Raw genomic sequence first — 21,729 nt, 5'->3', positions numbered from 1 at the left:
TTTGATCGGCCAACGGGTACATTAGCATGGTTACTAGCCACTTCACATCTTAAATTGTGATTAAATCAGACAACTAAGTAAATTATATTATGATAAAAATAGTAATTTATGAAGACAAAGCATGTATTGTAGTCAAAAACAACCTAAAATGAAGAAGAAGTGAAGGAGCTTTTACAATTTTGGTTGAAATCAACGTTAGCTCGGCTCATTAGCACATTAGCATGAATTGCTAGCATGTTAGCGTTAGCATGGTACAGTAGCTTCCTGATTAGCTTGTTCTCGTTGACAGGTTTCTGCAGAATATTTCATCGCTGTTCCTTCACACTCCTTAAACCAATAAATAACATGAATATAACTAACTCACCTGTAAGGGCTGAGGATGTTGAGTGGGGGAGGTTTGTCGCAGCGATGGTACATCTCCACCACCGGGTTGGGCACGGAGGTCCTGGACACCACCTGCTGGTCCTGGATGGTGCTGCTCTTGAAGGCCTTCCTCATGTTGATGTCCTGCAGGGACACTGGGAGGAGAGAGAGAGAGAGAGAACATAAAGTAAACAAGACAGCTAGGTCGAAAAACAGGGCACGAATGTTGTATCATGTATTTATTTCTCGTTTATTTGGTATCGTTTTCAGCATTTGTGAAATAATCCCTGAAAACAGCTGTTTTTATAACTCGGAGGATTAGCAGCTAAATCCTGGGTGTGCAGCACTGCCCTCTGATCCAGGATCTGCAGAGGCACTCATAAATCAAATCAGGATTTATGGGATGAGAGATATCTTGTTGGTGCACACATCATCCAGGGAACAGCTACTTAGATTTAACGTGTTATGCCACCAAAGTCAGTTTAAGATTAAATAAAATAAGATAACATTCAAAGTAAGACTTCAGAGTTTAACAGTTTAGTCACAGTCTTGGGTGCCACCTTCAAAGCAAATGTGCAGTCCAAAAATATCACACTGTCGAGCCTCGGACCTTGAGATTTATCTGTTTATGGATTTTTTTGAAAGGCATTCTGGGAATGTGGGAAATTGCTTACAGGAGCAGAAGAACAGGCGATAAAATACCACACGTTTTGACAGAAAATGAGAACATTTCATGACAAAAATGACTCCTGGGGCCCACTTAACATCAAGGGACGTCTCCTTTAATACAAATATTGAATGAATTGTATGCTCTAATCAGAATTATATAAAGGATGGATCAGGTTTTAGGGTTTCTACCACAATAAAAGGAGAAAAAAATTGAATAAAACCCCTGAAAGTGCCTGTAAATCCTTCTAATAACACACACTGCACATGCTTATAGAATAATGCAGATATCGTACACACTGTATGACCTCCAACACACACATATGCACACACACACGCACACACACAGAGTATGATAATGGGACAGCAGGGACAGATAAGTCTTAGAGCTTGTTGCACCAGCTTAACACCCCCCCCTCCCCCAGACATTTAGTGAATTTTTAGTTAATACATTTTCTTGCACGTAATTCGTTTAAGTGTAGCACTGCGTGATAACGGGATTTGTCTACATAGAACAGAGATAGTGTGTGTGTGAGAGATAGAATGGGAGTGAGAGAGAAGATGTGTGTGTGTGTGTGTGTCAATCCCTTAACCCCCCCACAGGAGATTTAACGCTACAGTAGTGGAAGGCTATCCAGGATCAACGGATGGATAAGCGCGCGCACACACACACACACACACAAACACACACACACGGCATCAGTTTGACATATGTTGCTACCACTGATTTACTTGACTTATGAACTGTATACCGTATGTGTGTGTGTGTGTGTGTGTGTGTGTGTGTGTGTGTGTGTGTGTGTGTGTGTGTGAACATTAACAGCGTCAGGAAAAAAAGGAGGATGTTCGGTCTAACCTCTGACAGCGAATTCCTAAAAAACTAGGAAGCGATTGGCTGTTTGATCTGTGTATGTGTGTGTGTGTGTTTCTGCAGTCAGCACACACACACACTCACACTCCTGTCTGCTTGCTGTTTGATCATTCCTTCCTAAGCTTCCGTCCCCGCGGCCAGATGAATAATCCACAAAACTAGCAGCTAATGCAACTTTCATTCACACACATCTTCAAAGGGACCTCTAGCTTCTCCCTCTTTCTCTCTCTCTTTCAAACACACAAACACACACACACACACACACACACACACACACACACACCCCGTCTCTCTATCACCTCTCGCTTCATGTCCTCCGTCTCTCTTCCCTCTCATACAAACATGTTGTGTTCCTGCTAATAACCGGATGAGTGTATCACGACGTGGATGCTTTAATAATCCTGTCAGCGTCTGAGAGGAGGTGCAGCACCGTACAGGAAGTATAACGAGAGTTAGATGAATGAATATCAGTTTCAAAGAGATGCTCTTTTAGTGGAGGTGTGTGTGTGTGTGTGTGTGTGTGTGTGTGTGTGTAGTGTGTGTGTGACGCATCATTCCTTTCCCATGAACAGAGTGAAAATGCGATTTAACACGAGTGAAGTTAACGAGAAACAGAAGCGATTCAAATCAGAATGTCGATGTGTGAAGCTCGTTTGATCCGCTTTCCTAAACTATGTGATGTTATTTTAAGAGACCTTTATACTACTTGTTCTTTAACGCCTTCAAATGTTGTGCTTTTTATGGTATTTTCCCCAATTTAAATGCTAAAAATATGCTTTTTAAGGACTAGAACTTGAATTGACAAGATACTTATTGTCCTTCCCTTTCCTTGCTTCTCTTCTTCATTACCTTTCCTTCCTTTTGTCTCCTCCTTCCTTTATCCTTCTCTTTCCTCCTTTATATTTTTTCATTTACCTTTCCTTTCTGCCTGCCTTCATTCCCTCCCTCCTTCATTCATGGTTTAATGTGCCTGCTAGCTTCATAATGAACAGAACAAAGTGGGAGAAGTAGAAGGCAGGGGTGAGGGAGTGAGGGAGTGAGGAGGCAGAAGAAGAAGAAGAAGAAGAAGCGAGAGGCGGCTGAGTACCAGAGGACAGAGTGAATGTGTGGTGGAAAAACGATGGACGGACAAATTGGTTATGCGTAGGAGGAAGAAGAAGAAGCATGGAAATGAACGGAGGAGGAGATGAAAGAGAGTGAGCGGGGGAGGAGGAGAGGAAGAGGAGGGAAAGGCTGAGGACTGCTGAGCTTTTCCTTTTCATCGCCGTCTGTGCAGCTTTATCTGAAGCTCTGTCTGAGGCGCCGCGCTGCAGAATGACTCGGCAATATTAACAAGGAGGGGGGAGAGAGCGGGAGGAATACAGGGAGGAAAGAAACGGAAGTGAGAAGAGAAAGGAAATGGGGAGGAGGAGCAGTGAAGGAGAGGAAGATTGAGATGTTTGGGAGAGAAATAGATATATGAGAGTAGGAATAATTATACAAAAAGGATGGAGGAAAATTAGACGAAGGAAGGATGAAAGGAAGGAAGGATGAAAGGAAGGACAGAGGAGGTGAGGATAAAAAGAGAAGTGGAAGTAGTCAGAGAGGGTGAGGAAAGTATGAAAAGGAGGAATGGGGGAGATGGATAAGGGGAGGGGAAGAGCACTAAGCTTTGAGGTTTCTCATCTCTCGCTTTTAAGTTCATTTTGAGCCTCCAGGGCCACCGTACTGCGCTCTGAAATCCTTCTGTAAGGGCTGAGTGGATCATCACAGCCCAGCCTGACCAAGAGTGTGTGTGTGTGTCTATCAATTACTGCATTAAAAGAATCGACCTTCAGAGATAGTGAAATGCCTAATGATGGAGATAACGATCATGACTCACACACACACACACACACACACACACACACACACACACACACACACAGGAGTGTTGTAGAGTGAGTGTGTGTCTTTGTGTTCACACAATGAAATGGAGATCGTGATGAAGCAGAGAGACATGAAACAAAGTGGAACAACTTGTACACACACACACACCCACACCCCCCCCCCACACACACACACACACACAGTCCTACGTGATCATTCATTATTAATCCAAACTCCCGTCCGTACCTTCCTCCACGGTGGAGTCGAGCTGCGTGACTTTCACGGCCAGCTGATCCACCCTCTCCTGCAGGCTGCTCATCCTCAGGTAGAAGCTGTTGGCTTCGTTGAACAGCTCTCCAAAAATGTCTTCTGCATGGCGACCTGGACGGAAAAATAGACACACACACACAAACACACACACACACACACACACACACACACACACACACACACACACACACACACACACACACACACACACACACACACACACACACACACACACACACACACACACACACACACACACACACACACACACACACACACACACACACACACACACACACATTTAAAAAGAGTATGGAATATTCTTTCACCCGGGGAAAGTGAATCAACATTTTCACGGTGGCCAGCTGAGCTCCGGTTGCCATATCTGGGTTTATATCCTAAATAATTGACCAGGGTTTTGTTTGAAGTGATGCTCTTGTGATCTAAATAATGGTCTTTTTGTATGTGAATAACACTGGGATATGCTTCATTTGTGCAGAAGGCATTAATGTTTAATTGGAGCAACAGAAATGACTATCAAATCCACATTTCACTGAAGTACAGTCCAAATAAAAGTCGAAAAAACTGTCCAAAAATATTCAGAAACAACCAGGAGATGAATGAAATCCCCCGAGGTGGAGGTGTGTCGTGTGTGACAGAATTACAAATATGTAAATGTAGTTACTGAGAAGCCCTCCTCGATAGCACAGCCACCTCTAAGCCTATTGAAATGCGCACGCGTATAAACATGCACACCCACCTGCTGCATCTCTCTGCCTCTACGCCAAAGAGATGACAGATGGGGCCGAGGCAGAGCATCACTCACAGAGACGTCGCTGAATTTCATTTAGACTCTGACTGTTAGTCATATCAAAACGGGATCTTTTATTCCGCTGAATAATCTGCAACCCAACTTTGAAGTAAACTGAGATGAGTTGTAAACGCTGGTGTGCACAGGGCTTTAGTCTTTGAGCATTGGTAGCATTTAATGTCAGTCCACGGTTAGAAATAAGTCATTCAAGGAATTTTATCAACGTTTACCTTCGTTAAATTCATTAGTTTGATTATGGCTGCACCATTTGTCACTAAAACCACTCATTGATTATTTTTGACTAATAATCTTATTATTTTACAGGAGGGATTGCTTCATTATTCTCAATATAATTCAAAGATATATTAAAATGAATATGGTGTGACTTTTTCAAGAGGATCTGTACCAAACTAAACCTTTATTTCACTCTGTTGCATAGTGTTTGTGGTCCTGGACATCTCTGCAGCTCTACAGTACTTAACTAAAAGTGTACTTGAACATCTCAAGTCTTTAACAAAAGTTGTGCTTCCTTCAATAAAAGATGTGCTGTAAGCTAAACTAATGTCGTGTCAAGTAAGACTCTTTCCCCCAGGATACTCACTGAGGCTGCCCAGCTGTTTGATGATGGCGGCCAGAGTGCTGTTGGTCACACACTCCAGCTCACTGGTCACCCCGTCCGGTAACGCCCCGCGGCAAAGGTGCCGGGGCTCGATGTTCCTCTTGACCAACGGCATGCTGGTCTACGGCTGAGGAGAGAGAGATGATTGGGTAATGGTGAGAATCAGACCTACATTTATTGGTATTAAATATCCAAAACTGAATCACTCGCTGTCTGTCTAAAATTGCTCTCTGACATGTTGTTTCCCCCAGGAGGAAAACCACAATTATAGCTCCTCTGACATGAGAGAGGAAGAACAGGTTGGTGCTCAGCTGAGAGGCCTGACAGAGACGGAGGTGTCATGTCCGCCGCGGGGCGCAGCCGCTTATCACAGCGTTCAATGTCAGTGCAGCCGTGACGAGCCAAGAGCCAAATGAGCCGGAAACTTCTCTAAACTTTGCTAATGAGCCAGAGGAACCACGAGGGACAGAGAGGGGGGAGACAAAGAGAGGAGAGGGTAGAGGAAGAGAGGAAGAAAGAGGAGAGGATAGGGAAGAGAGGGTTATGACAGAAAAAAGAGAGTGAGCTTCATTAGAGAGACTGTGTGTGTCTGAGGGGCCACAAGGGAAGAGCTGCATGTAGAGCCTGTGTCATATGATGTGAGCCGTGTGCTGGGTGAAAAAATAAATGAAGCAGAATGCAGATCAGTCTAGATCTAAATCATTTAGAACCATAACAATAGGGACGCTTGCATCTAATTTAAATAGGATTTAATAGAAAATAAAAAGATACAAAATAAAATAAACATTTATATTAATCTAAGTTAAAGTAAGAATGTACAATAAAAATTAATACATAGAAATAAATAAACGCATCCATCCATCTTCTCCCGGTTTTCCGTCAGGGTCGAGGTAACAGCTCCAGCAGAGAGCCCCAAACTGTCCTTTCCCTGGCCACATCAACCAGCTCTGACTGGGGGATTCCAAGGCGCTCCCAGGCCAGCGAAGAGATATAATCCCTCCACCTGGTCCTAGGTCTACCCCTCGGTCTCTTCCCAGCTGGACGTGCCTGGAACACCTCCCTAGGCAGGCGCCCAGGTGGCATCCTCACTAGGTGCCCGAACCACCTCAACTGGCTCCTTTCAACGCGAAGGAGCAGCAGTTCTACTCCGAGTCCCTCCCGGATGACTGAACTTCTCACCTTATCCCTAAGGGAGATGCCAGCCACCCTGCGGAGAAATCCCATTTCGGCCGCTTGTATCCGCGATCTCGTTCTTTCGGTAATGAACGTATATATAATATAACTTAAAAGTGTCCGATAAAATACAATAATTATTTTAAATAAAAAATATAAGAAAATATATTTCAATAAATAATGTGCACATCATTTTAGAATATAAAACATTCAGTATTAAATAGTGATGCTGAATTATTATTATGTATTCTTTATGATACCTTATTATCAAAGTACTTCCCAAGATTTTGCATTAAATGTGACTGTGTAGAGTTTCATTTTACAGAGATTTGTAGTTCTTGATCAAGAATGACACGGGGAGAAATTGGATAAGATTTGGGACGGTGTGCTCACTGTTTGCATATGTGCATGTGGAAGGTGTGTGTTTATGGGTCAGATCTCTGGAAATAATAATGACCACTTTTAAACACTTCCAATTATTTATTCTAAATGTTCACTTTTAAAACTGTCCCACTATTTTCTCATTAGTCTAACTCCTTATTCATGTGGCCCTAATCACCTTCTTTTACAAACCCCACATTTTTGTCAGATTTGAACAAATTTAGACTTTTTTCTTTCGACTATTTCTTCAAAATGATCTGTTTTTCCTAACAATTCAGACTTTTTCAAATTTCTGATTCTTCTTTTAAAAATTCACACACTTTCCCACCCTTCCAATATAATCTTTGGCACTATTAATATTTCCAGGATGAGATGAAAACCAAAGCCAAGAAAATGGAAGTAAACAAAGAAATGTTGTAATTGCTCAAGTGAGTGTGTGAGTGTGTGTGTGTGTGTGTGTGTGTGTGTGTGTGTGTGTGTGTGTGTATGCTGCTTAATTTGTTTGTCCAGACTGAACCACACGTGATAAAATGACCTCTTTACGTCCCTCCTTCTCCTCCTGCCTCTAATGTCTCCTGACATTCAATTACACAAAAATGTCACATAGTGCCGACATTTCTTAGGAGTGTTCCGTGTGTGTGTGTGTGTGTGTGTGTGTGTGTGTGTGTGTCAATATCGACCCCTTCTCCAGCTGCAGTAAATAATCTAACACCCCAGCTGTTTAATAATACATGCACGCTCCTCTTCATCGCTGCCCTTCATCTCTTATTTGTCTCTGTGTGCGACCCCTCCCCACTTTTTTCATTCTTTCCGCTATATTCTCGCTCCATCTCTACCTGCTCATTAATAAATCAGTGAGGGTGGATATCGCTACTCCTCGGTGGGTGTTCCCCCATCTAAAGTCGGTGTGTGTGTGTGTGTGTGTGTGTTGGTGAATGTGTGTGAGGGGGATGTTTGTGCGAAAGCTAGACGCTGGCATTAGTCTGGGTTTGTGATCATGCAATGATGAGGATACTCCCTCGCTCTGACACACACACACACACACACACACACACACACACACACACACACACACACACACACACACACACACACACACACACACACACACACACACACACACACACACACACACACACACACACACACACACACACACACACACACACACACACACACACACACACACACACACACACACACACACACACACACACACACACACACACACTGACCCAGAGGCATTTCCCTCCTCACACAAGTGCATTCAGGTCAGCTGCAGGGCACAGTGACATCAGCCTGGTGAGCTACAGCCCTGATATGAAGGCGCTGGAGACAAAGGATTAGAAATGGAAGCTTAAATAAAAACCTATAATGCTTTAATGGTTCCTATAATTCAACAACTAGCCATGTAATGCATTTATTTCCCATGTTTTATTACAAAATGGGCATTTATTCTCCAAAAATGTGTCCAAAATACATAAAAAGGTGCAAAATCAAATGATTCCTGCTCTCAAAGTCCATCACCTTCTTGTCCTGCATGTATCCCTCACTCACTCTCACTCTGGATCGCTCTATTGATTTCATTTAGAAATTGGACTGAGATCTGTGGAAATACTTTGCCCTAAACATAACGAGTGATCAAGCCTTGTTGCCTTACGGAAAAGGGAAGGGGTCTAATATATTTAAAAACACACAGAGCACAAGCTACTAAAGCATGCAAATTAATGTAATGATCTAATTGACATGTCGCTTCAGAGCAAGGTGTCATAAATCGTGCTGGAGATATTTGTGAAATTGGGTTAAAAGGTCATTTATTTTGGTCCTTTTGAGGCGTTTCGCATACAGGATTAGTTGCTTCCTCCGTGAGACGCACTACATGTCTGCAGTTGCCATGCATGGTAGTCAACATCATTGTCAAACACCTCTTATGTGACAGATTGGGACATTTATATATTTGAAGTGAAAACACCTCAAAACGTCCCCTCCAATGACAAAAAGGGCAGAGTTTACACTATGAAAGGCAGTACAACTATCAAGCTCTTTTTCACACGGATGTGATCTTTACTGTTTTCTTTGGCTTAGCAGTACCAGCACCCTTTCTTAAAATCTACATAATAACCTCATGGTTAGATTAGGACGATAAGAAATATCACGGATTAAAATTAATTTGCAATAAATGTGAAATCCTTCCCACAGGAAATTGAAAGTAAACACTGCAGACCTGTGAGACTGAACCAGATCCTCTCCAGAAGTCAAAGTTAAAAGAGGAGCCACTGTTCGTCCAGAAATCACATTTTGGATTCAGCAATTTTTTGGGGAAACCGAGGGGGAGAGAGGGAGATTAACGAGAGCAAGGAGGGGGAGCCAGAAAGTGTGTCGTGGAGCCATGGGAACGCTGCCATGGCAACGGGCTGAGGAATCCGCTCCGCTTCCTGAAAGTGGCACTCAGGCGCTGCACACACTGAAAATCATCTGCAGGAGAGGAGGGATGGCAGCGAGGTAAAAAAGGGAAGGGGAAAGGAGGGAGGGGGAGGCAGGACACCCCCGTGTGAGAGAAAAACTACAACTACAAACTCTCAAAGTGAAGCGGGGACTCGGGAGGATTGAGAGCCGTCTGCAGACACCTTACCCAACACACCGCAGCGTTTAGGGAGGGGAGAGAGGATCTTTTCAGGAACTCAGAAAGTAAAGTTCAGATCTGAGATTCATCACCAGAGGAGACGGTGTTTAAGGAAACGCATGAATCCTCTGTCAGAGGCTGGGGTCTTCAAAGACAGGGAAGAGGAGGAGGAGGAGGAGGAGGAAGAAGAGGCATTCTGCAGAGTTTGTTGCATTGCATTACGTCACTACTTTTGCACATGAGCTCAAGTTGATAAAACGGCTCCATCTTTTACACCTTTACAAGTCTGGAGACGTTGGAGTAAGACAAAAATATCAATATATGTTGAAAACACTTTATTTTTGCATATATTGCATTTTCTAAGTGCCTTTTACAAACAAAATCTGAACTTTCCCCATGTCAACATTTGAAATGCATCTTTATTTAGAGTCACTTCTTCATTTGTGCTAACATATACAGGTTTATCACTCTCATACATGGGAAGTGGGAGGCAGGATTGAGAGTTTGTTAGTTACTTTGGATAAAAGCGTCTGAAGTGTAATGTAATGTATGAAACTCAGGCCAAAAGATTGCACAGCGATTACATATTTATGTAGATTTCAGATATTTAACCACAAGATGAAGGCCCAGATACAATGCTAACTCATCTCCTGGTTTAAGGACTAGCCTAAATCATGCATTAAAGTAATGAGACTTCAGTCCAGGAAGTGACATCACAACCCAACGTCCTGCAGAGGTCAGGTGCAATATATTGGTTATGTTCTGCAGAAGGCTCCCAGTGGCTGAGCTACAACCATTACATCCCAGATCCAACGCCCTGACCACCCGTCGGCTCAACAAAACACAGATGGCCGACACCATGACGTCACTCGTTCACCTCTTGGTCTCGGCTCCTCTGAATCTCACTGTTTTGATGGCTGACGTTAAAACGAATCAGCTAAGACTCTGTCCTCCTGATCCAAAGCAGCCTGTCCGCGAGGAGTAGAGGAGATCTCCGGCCAAACGTCCAACAGATTGGGATTTACAGCCAGCTCCCCGGGGGGCAGGCTGATAGACTTTGTCTGGTCTGAAACCGTGCAGAGATGCAACCACTAACTCTGCTCTCACGCCGTTATGTCTACTCATTAGTTAAGTTTTCAACACTGCAATGAATCATGTAAAAGCAGCACTTATAACCTTTCGTTTACTCATCATTTTCTCGAGTAGAATAACTTCTGTCTCTGCATGTGTGTTGCTTTGTATGCAGGACTGTGTGTAAGTGAGAGACAGATGGATAAAGGAGTCTTAATTACAGACCTTAACCAAACACATTACTGCTGCAGGCCGAAGCTATAATGCTATTACTGCTCCGTCTGATGGCCATAGATTTACTACACACACACACACACAAACACACAACCCTCCTACTGTGCCACGCTGAGTAAAATGTCGCTCAGTCTGACTCTCCCCTCCTCCTTCCTGCTCCATAGGAGGGACCGGTATAATGGCAGCTGATTAGCCTTACAGTAACTAATGGAAATGACAGGCGGTGATTCTTAAAGCTGATATAAGGAGATGATGAACTGCATGAGAGACCAATTTATATTCCGGCTATAGAGACATCTGTCTGGCTCTGTGAACAGCATGAATGATGTGACACGCTGGATGGAAGCATTATAGGAGATCAGGTGTGATTAATACTGTATGTGGGTTCTTCAAACATTAAAGGCTAAGATCCTCCAAATGAATCCAACAGCAAGAAGACACTGCACCTTTTCACTGTGACTTACACATCAAATAATCAAATACCAAAATGAATTACAAGATTCCTAGATCCATAAACACCTGGTTCCTTTTTAGGTCTCTTTTTCAGATAAATGATCCACATTTGGGAATAAATTATCAATTAACCTCCATTTTTATAACACAAAATTAAAGGTTTGCCTAAAGACAAACATGGGAATAACCCATGTTCAGCTCCAGCAGGCTGCTTCAATGAACTACAAAGACTTCCATATGTTGAAGATGAAATGAGTCTCCTCTTCTCTCTTTACATCTGTATATATTTATGCCTGTATTCGTTCATTCAGAGTGAATTGTATGCCGTAATTAGATAGTAAAGTGCTGTTATTTATAACTCTGATAGTACAGTAATGTGTGAAGACAAACTAGAACAGTGTAGCTCATGTGTGAATAAGGAATAAGGAATGGGTGCTAAGAATAACACTGGAAGGAGAGCGTATAATTAATAGGGTTATTAGGTCACTGGTTAATGTAAATGAATTAAAGGAAGCAGCACCACAGAGGCTCATAGTGCATGTGTGAGGTAACGCCCACTGAAGATCAGGCTGCTGTTGCATAATTGAACAAAGCGGCTAAATGCATCTTTAATGAGACATCATACTGTATTAGTGGGATAAAATGCACAGCAAATATGAGGGTTTTTGTCTGATACTTGAAGAAATAGCATTTAATGTAAAGCATAGTTGCTTAAAACACTTTATTTTTGCATATATTGCATTTTTTAAGTGCCTTTTACAATAAAAATCTGAAATTTCTCTCTGTTGACAATTGAAATGCATCTTTAATTGGATTAATTTATTCATTTGTGATAGTTTAAAGACATCAAACTGTAGCAGTGGGATAAAAAGAACTGTAAATAGCAGGGGTTTTTTGTCTGATACTTGGAAAGCATAAAAAATTGCATTTAATGTAAAGCATAGTTGCTTAAAACACTTTTATTTTTGCATATATTGCATTTTTTAAGTGCCTTTTACAATCAAAATCTAAATTTTCCCTATATTAATATTTGAAATGCATCTTTAATTGGATTAATTCGTCATTTGTGATAGTTTAAAGACATCAAACTGTAGCAGTGGGATAAAATGCACCAAGTTTATCGTCTGAATAGGGGAGAAGATGGAATAAAAATAGCATGTAATGGTAGTAGTTCTCAAAGAATGTGCTTCTTTCAACCCCACATCAAAACTAAATCTGAATTCCCCTCTAAATGTGTCGGAATTGGCAAGAAATATGATTATTTTCATCCATTTAACACACACCAGAATAAGATAGAACATTTCTAAACCAGCAGGAAAATATGTTCAAGGTCAAGTAACCCTCCCTTCTGTGGCCCCCCCTGTAGACTAAATAACAGGTAGTTTGTAATGCATGTAATATATAACGTTGACTGACAGCCAGTGATCACACAGCTATGAAAACACGAGTGAGCCGAGGCGCGGGGAAACGGAGCTGATGTTTTATTCCGAGTCAGGATTAGTCTCCGCTTTTGCTTTGCTTGGTCGCGCGCCAAATGTGGGATAATAAAAAAGACATCAGCGAATGGAAAACGGAACAAAGCTGAGGCGAAAATCCCACTCTTTATTTCACAAAGCTGCCTTGTTGTTGTGTTTGATGTCGCGGACCCATCATTGCCATTTAAAGCGCGGCAAATTCAGTTACAGCTTCATCTTCACCCCCCAGACGCTGGCCTCCTTTCTCCTCCTCTCCTCCTAAAACTCTATCTCCCTCGTGCCCCCCCCCCCCCGCCCCGCTGCAGCTCCTCTCTTTGATGTCTGTATTTGTTGATGCTCTTGGGTTGAGGAGCCATTGTGCAAAAATGATCACAATTACGATGCCACTCCCCCCTTTTTTAAGGACTAATCCTCCCTAAAAACACATTATGCAAAGCGGAGACGAGAGACCTTCTTTTTCACTCTCGGTTCCTCTCTCTCTTTTTTTGGGGGGGGGGGTGGGGGGGGAGTGAGCTGCGTTGTTGTCATGGTTTCTTTGGAAGTATTTTTCATCTTTGGCTGGATAATGAAGTGATCGGAGGAGGACTGCGAGACAAAAGAGAGTTTACATCGGGGCGAGGAAGTTCTGCCAGAGCCCTCAGTCACTCCATTGTCCCCAGTGTGTGTGTGTGTGTGTGTGTGTGTGTGTGTGTGTGTGTGTGTGTGTGTGTGTGTGTGTGTGTGTGTGTGTGTGTGTGTGTGTACAGTACCTCTTCCCTGGAGTGTGAATGCAGATGAAGTGTTATGAAACAGCCACTTTAATGAACAGTGAATAAAACATGCGACAGCAGAGCCTGGGGCACCTTGCCAAACACACACAGTAACCCCGTCACCGTCCTGATAGTCGAAAAGGTATTTGATATTCATTAGAGGCGTTTGCTTTTGATCCACTCTGCGTGCCACACGGGTGGGGTTAACCACAAATAGAGACATTGATTTTAACTAACTGTGCTTCTGTTTTACTCTTACATTTAATAACAGTCAGTCAAAGTCACCCAGCCTTGAGGTGTCGCTTCATTACACCTGGATGTAAACCCCGCCTCGCCCTCCTTTGCATAACTTTTCCTTGTTTCAGCTCATTAACTATACTTCATATTAGTGTGCACTATTTTTACGACCCATTTGGTTCGACTAAACGCACTCAAATACAAAAAAAGAGCATTTCTATGGTCCTATCTCCTTTTTACGGTTATGGTCGAGCAGTGAAGCATCAGGAACGCGTTTAAAGCTCCCCTTGGTGATGCGTTCAAGGACAGTCTTATTTTTGAGCTGATTGGTCGGGGGGGGGGGGGGGGGGGGGGGGGGAGTAATTCAACTAACTAAAATAAACATGCCGTGCCGTGACGAATGTCCTTCACATTGTAAAGCCAGATACGAAGTAAAGTCTACGTGTATTGTTAAAGAGAGCAACCTAAAATGAGACAACGGGTGGAATAAAGAGATGCTGAATATTATCTGCACAAAATAGCTGTTCTATTCCACTCTGCTAATGTGGTTAGTAAACAGGTCAGGCACAGAATGAATGCAATGTTTCAGGCTCTATTCTGTGTGTGTGTGTGTGTGTGTGTGTGTGTGTGTGTGTGTGTGTGTGTGTGTGTGTGTGTGTGTTATGAGAACTCTCCCCGTGCCCCTCTGCGACCCGGTCCCTCACAATTAAATGTGTCGACCTCAGCACGATTGCAACAAGTCATCCGGCAGAACCATGTGACCTCGCACGTACACACACTTTTTCTAACTGGATGTACTGGTGTGGGGTTGGTGGACAGTGGGGGCCTGGGCACTGGGATTTGCAGGCCTGGGAGAGACGGCTCACGTTAAAGCTGTGATGTGATGTGTCACAGTGTCCCAGTTTCCCAGCTCCCAGTTTTAGAAGGACAGGGATGGACACAGAAACCAGTAAGAAACAGAAGAGTGGAGGACTGGTTCTGGTCTAAGATGGCCTGTTAAAGATGGGAATGTAAATAAAAAAAAGGGATGTCTGTTTTTGTTTAAAGCAATGACACAATCTAAGTTATTCATCGCAGTGGCACAAAAATAAAATAAATGCTAATATTTTCAGTAAAAAAGCTTTTTGATTTAATGCAAAATTGCCTACTATTGCTCAATACCCAGCCCATAGAGATGTTAAAGGGAACTGCCACTGTGTTTATGGTATGGCAGTATCTTTGATGAGAGACATATTGAAGTACATCGTCAAACTGTCCAACAAGCTGGAATTAATGACTACTTCAAAGTGTGTTTCATGGGGAGTAGCTTAATTCCTTGTGACTGAATTAGCGACAAACTACATCCACGTTTAAAATTCGAAACAAAGAAGTGTTTCGCCAATAACAGAAAACACACATTTGCTCCTATCGTCCAAATGAAACCCTGCTGCAGAGTAGGAGCCTCTCTCCGCTCACAGGAAGTGAGGATTGAAACTTGATTGAAATCCAAGCTGTCTGCTGAGCAGCAGCGAGGGAGGCTCTGACCAGAGGACGGATAATCTTTCTGCCAAAAGATTTAAAAAGCCTTTTGGGTTTGAGGGGGTCTGTGAGCAGCCATCAGCCCTGAAGCTACCTCTGACCTGCATGTGGAAAGAGAGATCACACTTCCACCACAGGAATCAATAAAAGGTAATGTGCTGAAGAGGCGGTCGTACCGGCGCTCCATTTCCATTTCCATCGTTTTAATCACAGCGGTTAACACACTCGGAGACTGAAGCTGGAGGCTAGTGCCGGCGCGATAGCTTCCTCCAAGCAAAACCACCTGCACGTCAACACCCAATCACTGTCCGACGCAACCGAGGCCCCGGAGAGCAGCGTTATCGACCCCCTCTGCAATGAGCCAAGATCAACAGCAAACATAAATCATATTTGAGTGGAATTTGTACAATGCTTCTGGTAAAGTGAAAGTTTACCAGCTCTTAAAACAGCTCTGTAGAAATGCAGTATCTGGTTTGTTCGTTTTATGAATCTGAAGGCCTAAAGCTGAGGGGAATTATTTGTGTTAAGAGTTTCGTATTGCGTAATATTTATCTATTCAATTTCTTTGTGCAAGTTGTATAAAAACACATTTATTTTAAATATGTTTTGTACTTTATGTCCATTTACGGGACTTAAAATAGCTTAGTTTTCAATAAAATAAAAAGGCCTTGTTGATGTCGTTCATTCATAAAGCGCTCCTATCAATGATGAACAGATGACACTTGAACAGAATTTCTAAACTAATGTGCGACTTATGGAGGTATGTTGCACATTAAACGTCCTCACCTCGAACATTAGCCGCCTTTAGCTTAGCGGTGAAGTCATGTGACCGTGCTGTAGTTGTTTAAGGCCTAACGTTAGCTTGTTATCCAGCAGAACAAAACGTTTAACTAAGTATCACGTTTGTGAAATATAACAGTAAAAATACGTCACAACTGCCTCTCTCTTTTGGAGCTTGGGGCAGACTTCCTCGGGTAAAAAACGGGAGGAGGAAGGGTGTTGAGGGACAGGGTTTATGTTTGTGTCTTTTAGAAGCAGCAATAAATAATACCTTTTGGCCTTTAGGTACACACACACACACACACAGCCACACAGCCAAACACACACACACACGATCAGTGTCATTGTACACTGTGACACCCCCACAGATGTGTGGTCAATAGACGGCCCTTGCTTGCACATTGCATCATCCCACTGAGAATAAAAACCACAAAAGCCAGTTAAAGCAGCCGGGCTACACGGGCCAGGTGGAAGAACCGTGATACTGAACTTGGCCTGGCTCTGGTCCCAGTGGTGCTTCAGAATATATTTCCTGACAGCAGTAACGCAGGACAGTTTCCCCCTTCCTGTCTGCACCTGAAAGGCTAACTTTATGATAAATGGACTGCCAGCCGCAGATATGAAAGAAGGTGATCGACTTCAGTCACTTGGAATATCAGCAGAAAGATAAGAAAATCACAGAAAGTTTAAAGCAAAGTTGTGTCTTTAATGGTTAAAACATGCGATCCAATATGCTATTAAATGTACTCTGGAGCTTACTTACAGTATTTAGCACAGTTTAGGGGATCCATTTAATGCTTCCTCTTGTATTCCTGCATTAAAGGGGCCATATAATGCTCGTTTTAAGCATCATATCCATGCCTTAATGTCCAGAAAGCTCTTTATTTTCCTCATACTGCCTGTCCTGCATCACCTCTTTTCCCCCTCTGTCTGAAACCAGAGCCCAGTCTGCTCTGATTGGTAAGCTGTCCTGGCTCTGTTGTGATTGGTCAACCACTTAGAGATGTCCCGCCCCTAGCCAATAGAAGCGCGAGTGTTACGTAGTGATGTAATTATGTAACAAGTTAACAAAAGGAATCAATAAAAAACATTTGTAATTTTCTGCAATTAACTGATGAATGGAGGAAAGCTTTGGAGGATTAATTCATAGTGAAAATAATCCTTAGCTGCAGCATTACATGGATTATAGAGGATCCTGGCTAGCATGATAAAGCTAAGGAAGTGTGTTTTCAGAAGAGTAGGACACTTTTTATATTTAGCAGCTTTCATTGTAACCGTGTTCTATATATAGCTATACTTACTTTTAATGGGAACAGAGAGGAGCATGTGGTATGAAAGACTCATGATGACACCCTATTCAATTTGTCGGACGGTTATTCAAACCATGAGTAGCCCCGGAGTGGATCTTAAAGTGGCCACATCACAGAGTCTTCAGAGTTAATTCAAAACATTAGCCCACCACCACCACCACCACGAGACGTGCTGAACATGTTTTCAACATGTGGGAAAATCCAGAAGAGGACGGCAGAATAATCCAATCAGATCCCACTTCCTTTCACCTGGAACCCATTATGAAGGGAGCAGATCTGGTTCAAAGAGGAACAAACCAGACGCTCGGTCACAGGACAAGTTCCCAGGGGGGGGGGGGGGGGGTGGATGAATGAGAATAACGTCCATCATGCATCTGGAAAACCTGTACGCATCATGTGCTTCCTACCCAGGGACAGAGAGCGGATGACTCCTGAAATACAGATCACTGTGAGAACACAACGTGAACCTCTGGAATCCTAATCATCCCGCGGGGGTTTCTACAGGGAAGCGGCAGGAAAGAGTTTGGCCAAGCTAGCCACCTGGTAGCTTTAGCTTCATACAAACGTTATTTCCATTATAAAAAGTGAATAACTTTCCAGAATTAATTGTCTACGGTGCAGATGTATGAAAACCTAGCTATTTGAAGCCTCATTTTGTAATAGATGGTCCACAAAAAGGCCTTCTTTCAGTGTTTTATCCCATTCAAAATGCATCAAGTCTAAGCCGCAGAAGTTTCTGTGCAGGATAGGAAACACAAAATGCAAGCGAGCTAGAAATTCCTTTGGGAATAAATGAAAAGTGTGCATTTAGAGTCGCTTATAAAAAACCAGAGAATACCACGTTCCACCCTCAGCAGAGTAGATGCTTCTGTGCACCATCTTTGCCTTTACTTCTCCTGCTGACGTTAAGTTCCTGTGTGTGAATATGTGTGTGTATTGTTGTGTGTGTTGAGCTGCTTCTGTTTGAGCGTTTATGCTTATTTAGTGCTCAGCCTCCTTTGCCCTCCTTCCTCGATGAATTGCTTATGTAAGATATCAGCGCAAGCTTGTCTGAGCAGCACTGTCTCTCATGAATACAACTCTGTACTGTACACACTAACACACACACTAACACACACACCAACACACACAAAAGAGAAAACCTATTATCTAATCACTGCTGGCCAAAGCTGGAGACTAGACTTGAAAGAACTGTTTGCAGAATTGGACTCAGAGTGCTTGTTAATGGCTGAGAGGTAATTCTCTGTGGGTAAAAATCACATTTACCACCCAGTTGATGCAGTTATTATAGTAGCTTTGAGTTGGATTTACTTTGTGGCACGACGTCCAAGTAGAGTGGTAACATTTGAGAAGTAACACACATAAAAGACTACCCTGTAAACTATTTTTAGCCATCTAGAAAGACCTGTTACAACCACACTATCCCTAAATGGTGCGCTCTTCAAGCCCCAAACATATGGAAATAATGGAACAATCTGATTTTAGTCACCCTTTTGCTGATGATTTGGGTTAATTAATGGGTTATTTGGTTACCAACCCTCTCATAGTCCTAGGCAAACTTCAACTGGCGTGTGTCGTCGGATCAGTGGTCCAAGACCCAACGATATAGAGTTAACATTACTATAAAAACAGAGAATTCAGGCACATGCAACAACTTAATGAGGGGTATTGCGCTGGTAAATGCCTGAAAAACACTGTATGAGTTGACAAAATTGACCACTGAAGTCGGACTGATTAAACTGGACATTGCTGACACACACCTGCATTACATATTGGATTACCTCACTGGAAACTCAATCAGAAAAGTGTTTGATATCTCAATTTTTCCACTACATTTTCATTTTTCTTCACATACAAACATTAAGTATCTATAGGTATAATAATTACAGCAAATACCCAACCTAGTTCAGATTAGAGAAGAGGACAAGGGAATCCACTAGCAGCGGTGAGCAACAGGAGCTACATCAAGAGCAGCACCAGCACAATTATCTATGACAGAAAGGGCCTACTACTCCTTATCCAACATGACAAAGACCACATTAAACTCGTAAGACTTGATGCATTTTGATCAATATAGATAGACCTGTTAACATAGAATAAGGTGCAAGTAAAAACCAAACCCCATTTGAAAACCATGCTATTTTAGCAGTGTACTGACAGGCAGACAGAACGGATCACACACTAATCCTCGCACACACACACACCTCCCTTATAAGCCCCACTGCTCTCTTTCTAGTCGAGATGCATCCAAAAAGCTTGCTCCCTGCCAAACCCGATGACACATACAACCAGCTGGTGACATTGTGTTACCACAGACACACCTGACCAGCGCGTATGGAAAAGCACGGTCACGATAAAAATGGAGCATTGGAAGCTGCAGAGAAATGGGCGCTAATTAGTAAGCTCAACCCGATGCATCTCCTTGAGTGAGGACGCATTGAATATTCTACATGTGTGTGCGGGATGCCATAACAATAACAAACGTGCCTCCATAAAAAGGCATGTGGCCACACCATAGCTGTCACATGCAAAGCCGATTTTTTAAAAATCCAATCAGTGTTACCTGGCTGCAGTCTCTTCTTCGTGTCTATTTAAATGGTTCAATCCGACGCTTCTCTCCTGCTCAGCATTTCAGTTCGGTTCGCCCATGATTGCAGCTCGAAGGATGGATGGAGGTGGAGGAAGAGGAGGAGGAAGAGGAGGAGGAGGAGGAGGAAGAGGAGCCTTTGAAGTGAGGAAATCTGGGTCCCTGTTGGCGACCCAGCTGCCTGAATTGGATTTATGTCGTTTCCAAGGCAGCGTCCGTCGACCTGACGAGCGTCAAGCTGCAGCCTGTAGTAGAGAAAATACCACTTCCGGTTTTACATTTCAAAATAAAAGTCGCAATTAAACTCATCGATAAAGCATAAACGCAAAGAAATGGGAACCTAACATGTTTTACAATGATTTTCACATTACATTTTCGTTTAATGTTTCGTTTCTGCTGTTTGTCCAGCTTTTAAGGTCATAAAGTGAGTTATTTTTACCTTCAGCTGGATGTCAAAAGACATTACATTCGTTGTGTGTTAATGGTTATTAGCTCTGTAAACCTAACACAAAAAAGAAAATGATTCGATATTAAAACACTCAATAAACATTAAACAAAAGCCAATGCAAAATGTGTTTTTGTAACCAGCCAATATGTTAAGGTTTGCTGATAAAAGTTGCACTATTTACATACAAACATTGAGGCCTGAGCTACAGTTTAGGTATTTAAATATTCAACCCAATGACCGAGTATGTACACCATGTCTGCTGCAAAAATACAAATAAGTGCTTTTGTCACAGGTCACAAATGTCAATTTTTACCACAAACCTCACTGAATGTTTGTTTGCTTGCAAATGTTTGTATGTTCGTAGCAGTGTTGTTGAATTGAAGGTGAACAGGTGAAGCTAATTAGCCTGACCTAAGACTACAACAAGCGTCGCTGCAAATAACAGTCATTCTGTTCATTAATACACAAGCACAATTTCATATTAGTGCTACAACACTCAATAGTGACTTTATGATGAACATTTAAAGCCTTAACTGCTCGTAATTCTAGTGGTACCTCACGCTAGCTTGACGCAGCTCAAACGCACCAGGGAGATGCAGCAAATCGGTGTGACGCGCGTGCGTATCCGAAGCATGGCGAGTGTTTCCGGAGATTCCCGAAGGACACCGCCCACTCTGTGGAGGCCGCTGCGAGACCACAGAATACACACGATTCTACATGTGAACACGTGGGGGGACATAGGATCGTTTCTCTTTAAGTAATGACGTAATGAAAAATGCAGATACACCAGCTAATTCACTGGCGTCATTCCACCTGTATGCTTACATGCTAAATAGACATAGATCAAGAAAAACACATTATTTTCGTAACTGTGAATGTATAATCTTTAAACTGGACATATTCATTTTCAAAAGTATGTTCATTTAAGGTTTTATTTTAAGGGATTTTAAGAAGTGTACAATCCGAAAAGACGTAAGCGATGCAATATTCATTTTTACTCTCAGCTCTGTGTACTATTGCAGATGTATAATCCTATAAATGACCAACATCTACGGAGATTAAGAAGTCTAGACTATTGTTACTAAAATGTACAGTACATGAAATGGTTATGGTTGGATCTGGTTAACAGAAGGCTTTCTCCAATGTCAAATGATTCTCTTGGACACTAAATGTGAACTGTATGGGATATTAAGATTGCATTTTTAATTGACTGTAAGATGTGCAGAGCTGTTATGAAAAACG

At 42.5% G+C, this 21,729-nt stretch overlaps 1 protein-coding gene across 1 annotated transcript in view; it reads right to left on the bottom strand.

Annotated features, from left to right (window-relative positions):
• zgc:109889 (uncharacterized protein LOC553542 homolog) overlaps positions 1-21,144 on the bottom strand; it is a 29,221-nt gene extending 8,077 nt beyond the window's left edge. Inside the window, exons 1-6 of the mRNA XM_063900250.1 lie at positions 21,022-21,144; positions 20,479-20,541; positions 20,016-20,284; positions 5,431-5,575; positions 3,995-4,129; positions 365-518 (exon numbers count right to left, since the gene is read on the bottom strand). Coding sequence (XP_063756320.1) covers positions 365-518; positions 3,995-4,129; positions 5,431-5,563 — 422 coding nt within the window. The 5' untranslated portion in view covers positions 5,564-5,575; positions 20,016-20,284; positions 20,479-20,541; positions 21,022-21,144. The remainder of the gene's footprint in view (positions 1-364; positions 519-3,994; positions 4,130-5,430; positions 5,576-20,015; positions 20,285-20,478; positions 20,542-21,021) is intronic.
• Between the last annotated feature and the right edge of the window lie 585 nt (positions 21,145-21,729).

This window comes from Eleginops maclovinus, chromosome 14, assembly GCF_036324505.1.
Source record: "Eleginops maclovinus isolate JMC-PN-2008 ecotype Puerto Natales chromosome 14, JC_Emac_rtc_rv5, whole genome shotgun sequence".
Taxonomy (NCBI): Eukaryota; Metazoa; Chordata; class Actinopteri; order Perciformes; family Eleginopidae; genus Eleginops; species Eleginops maclovinus.
This window is presented reverse-complemented; position numbering and strand designations above follow the sequence as displayed.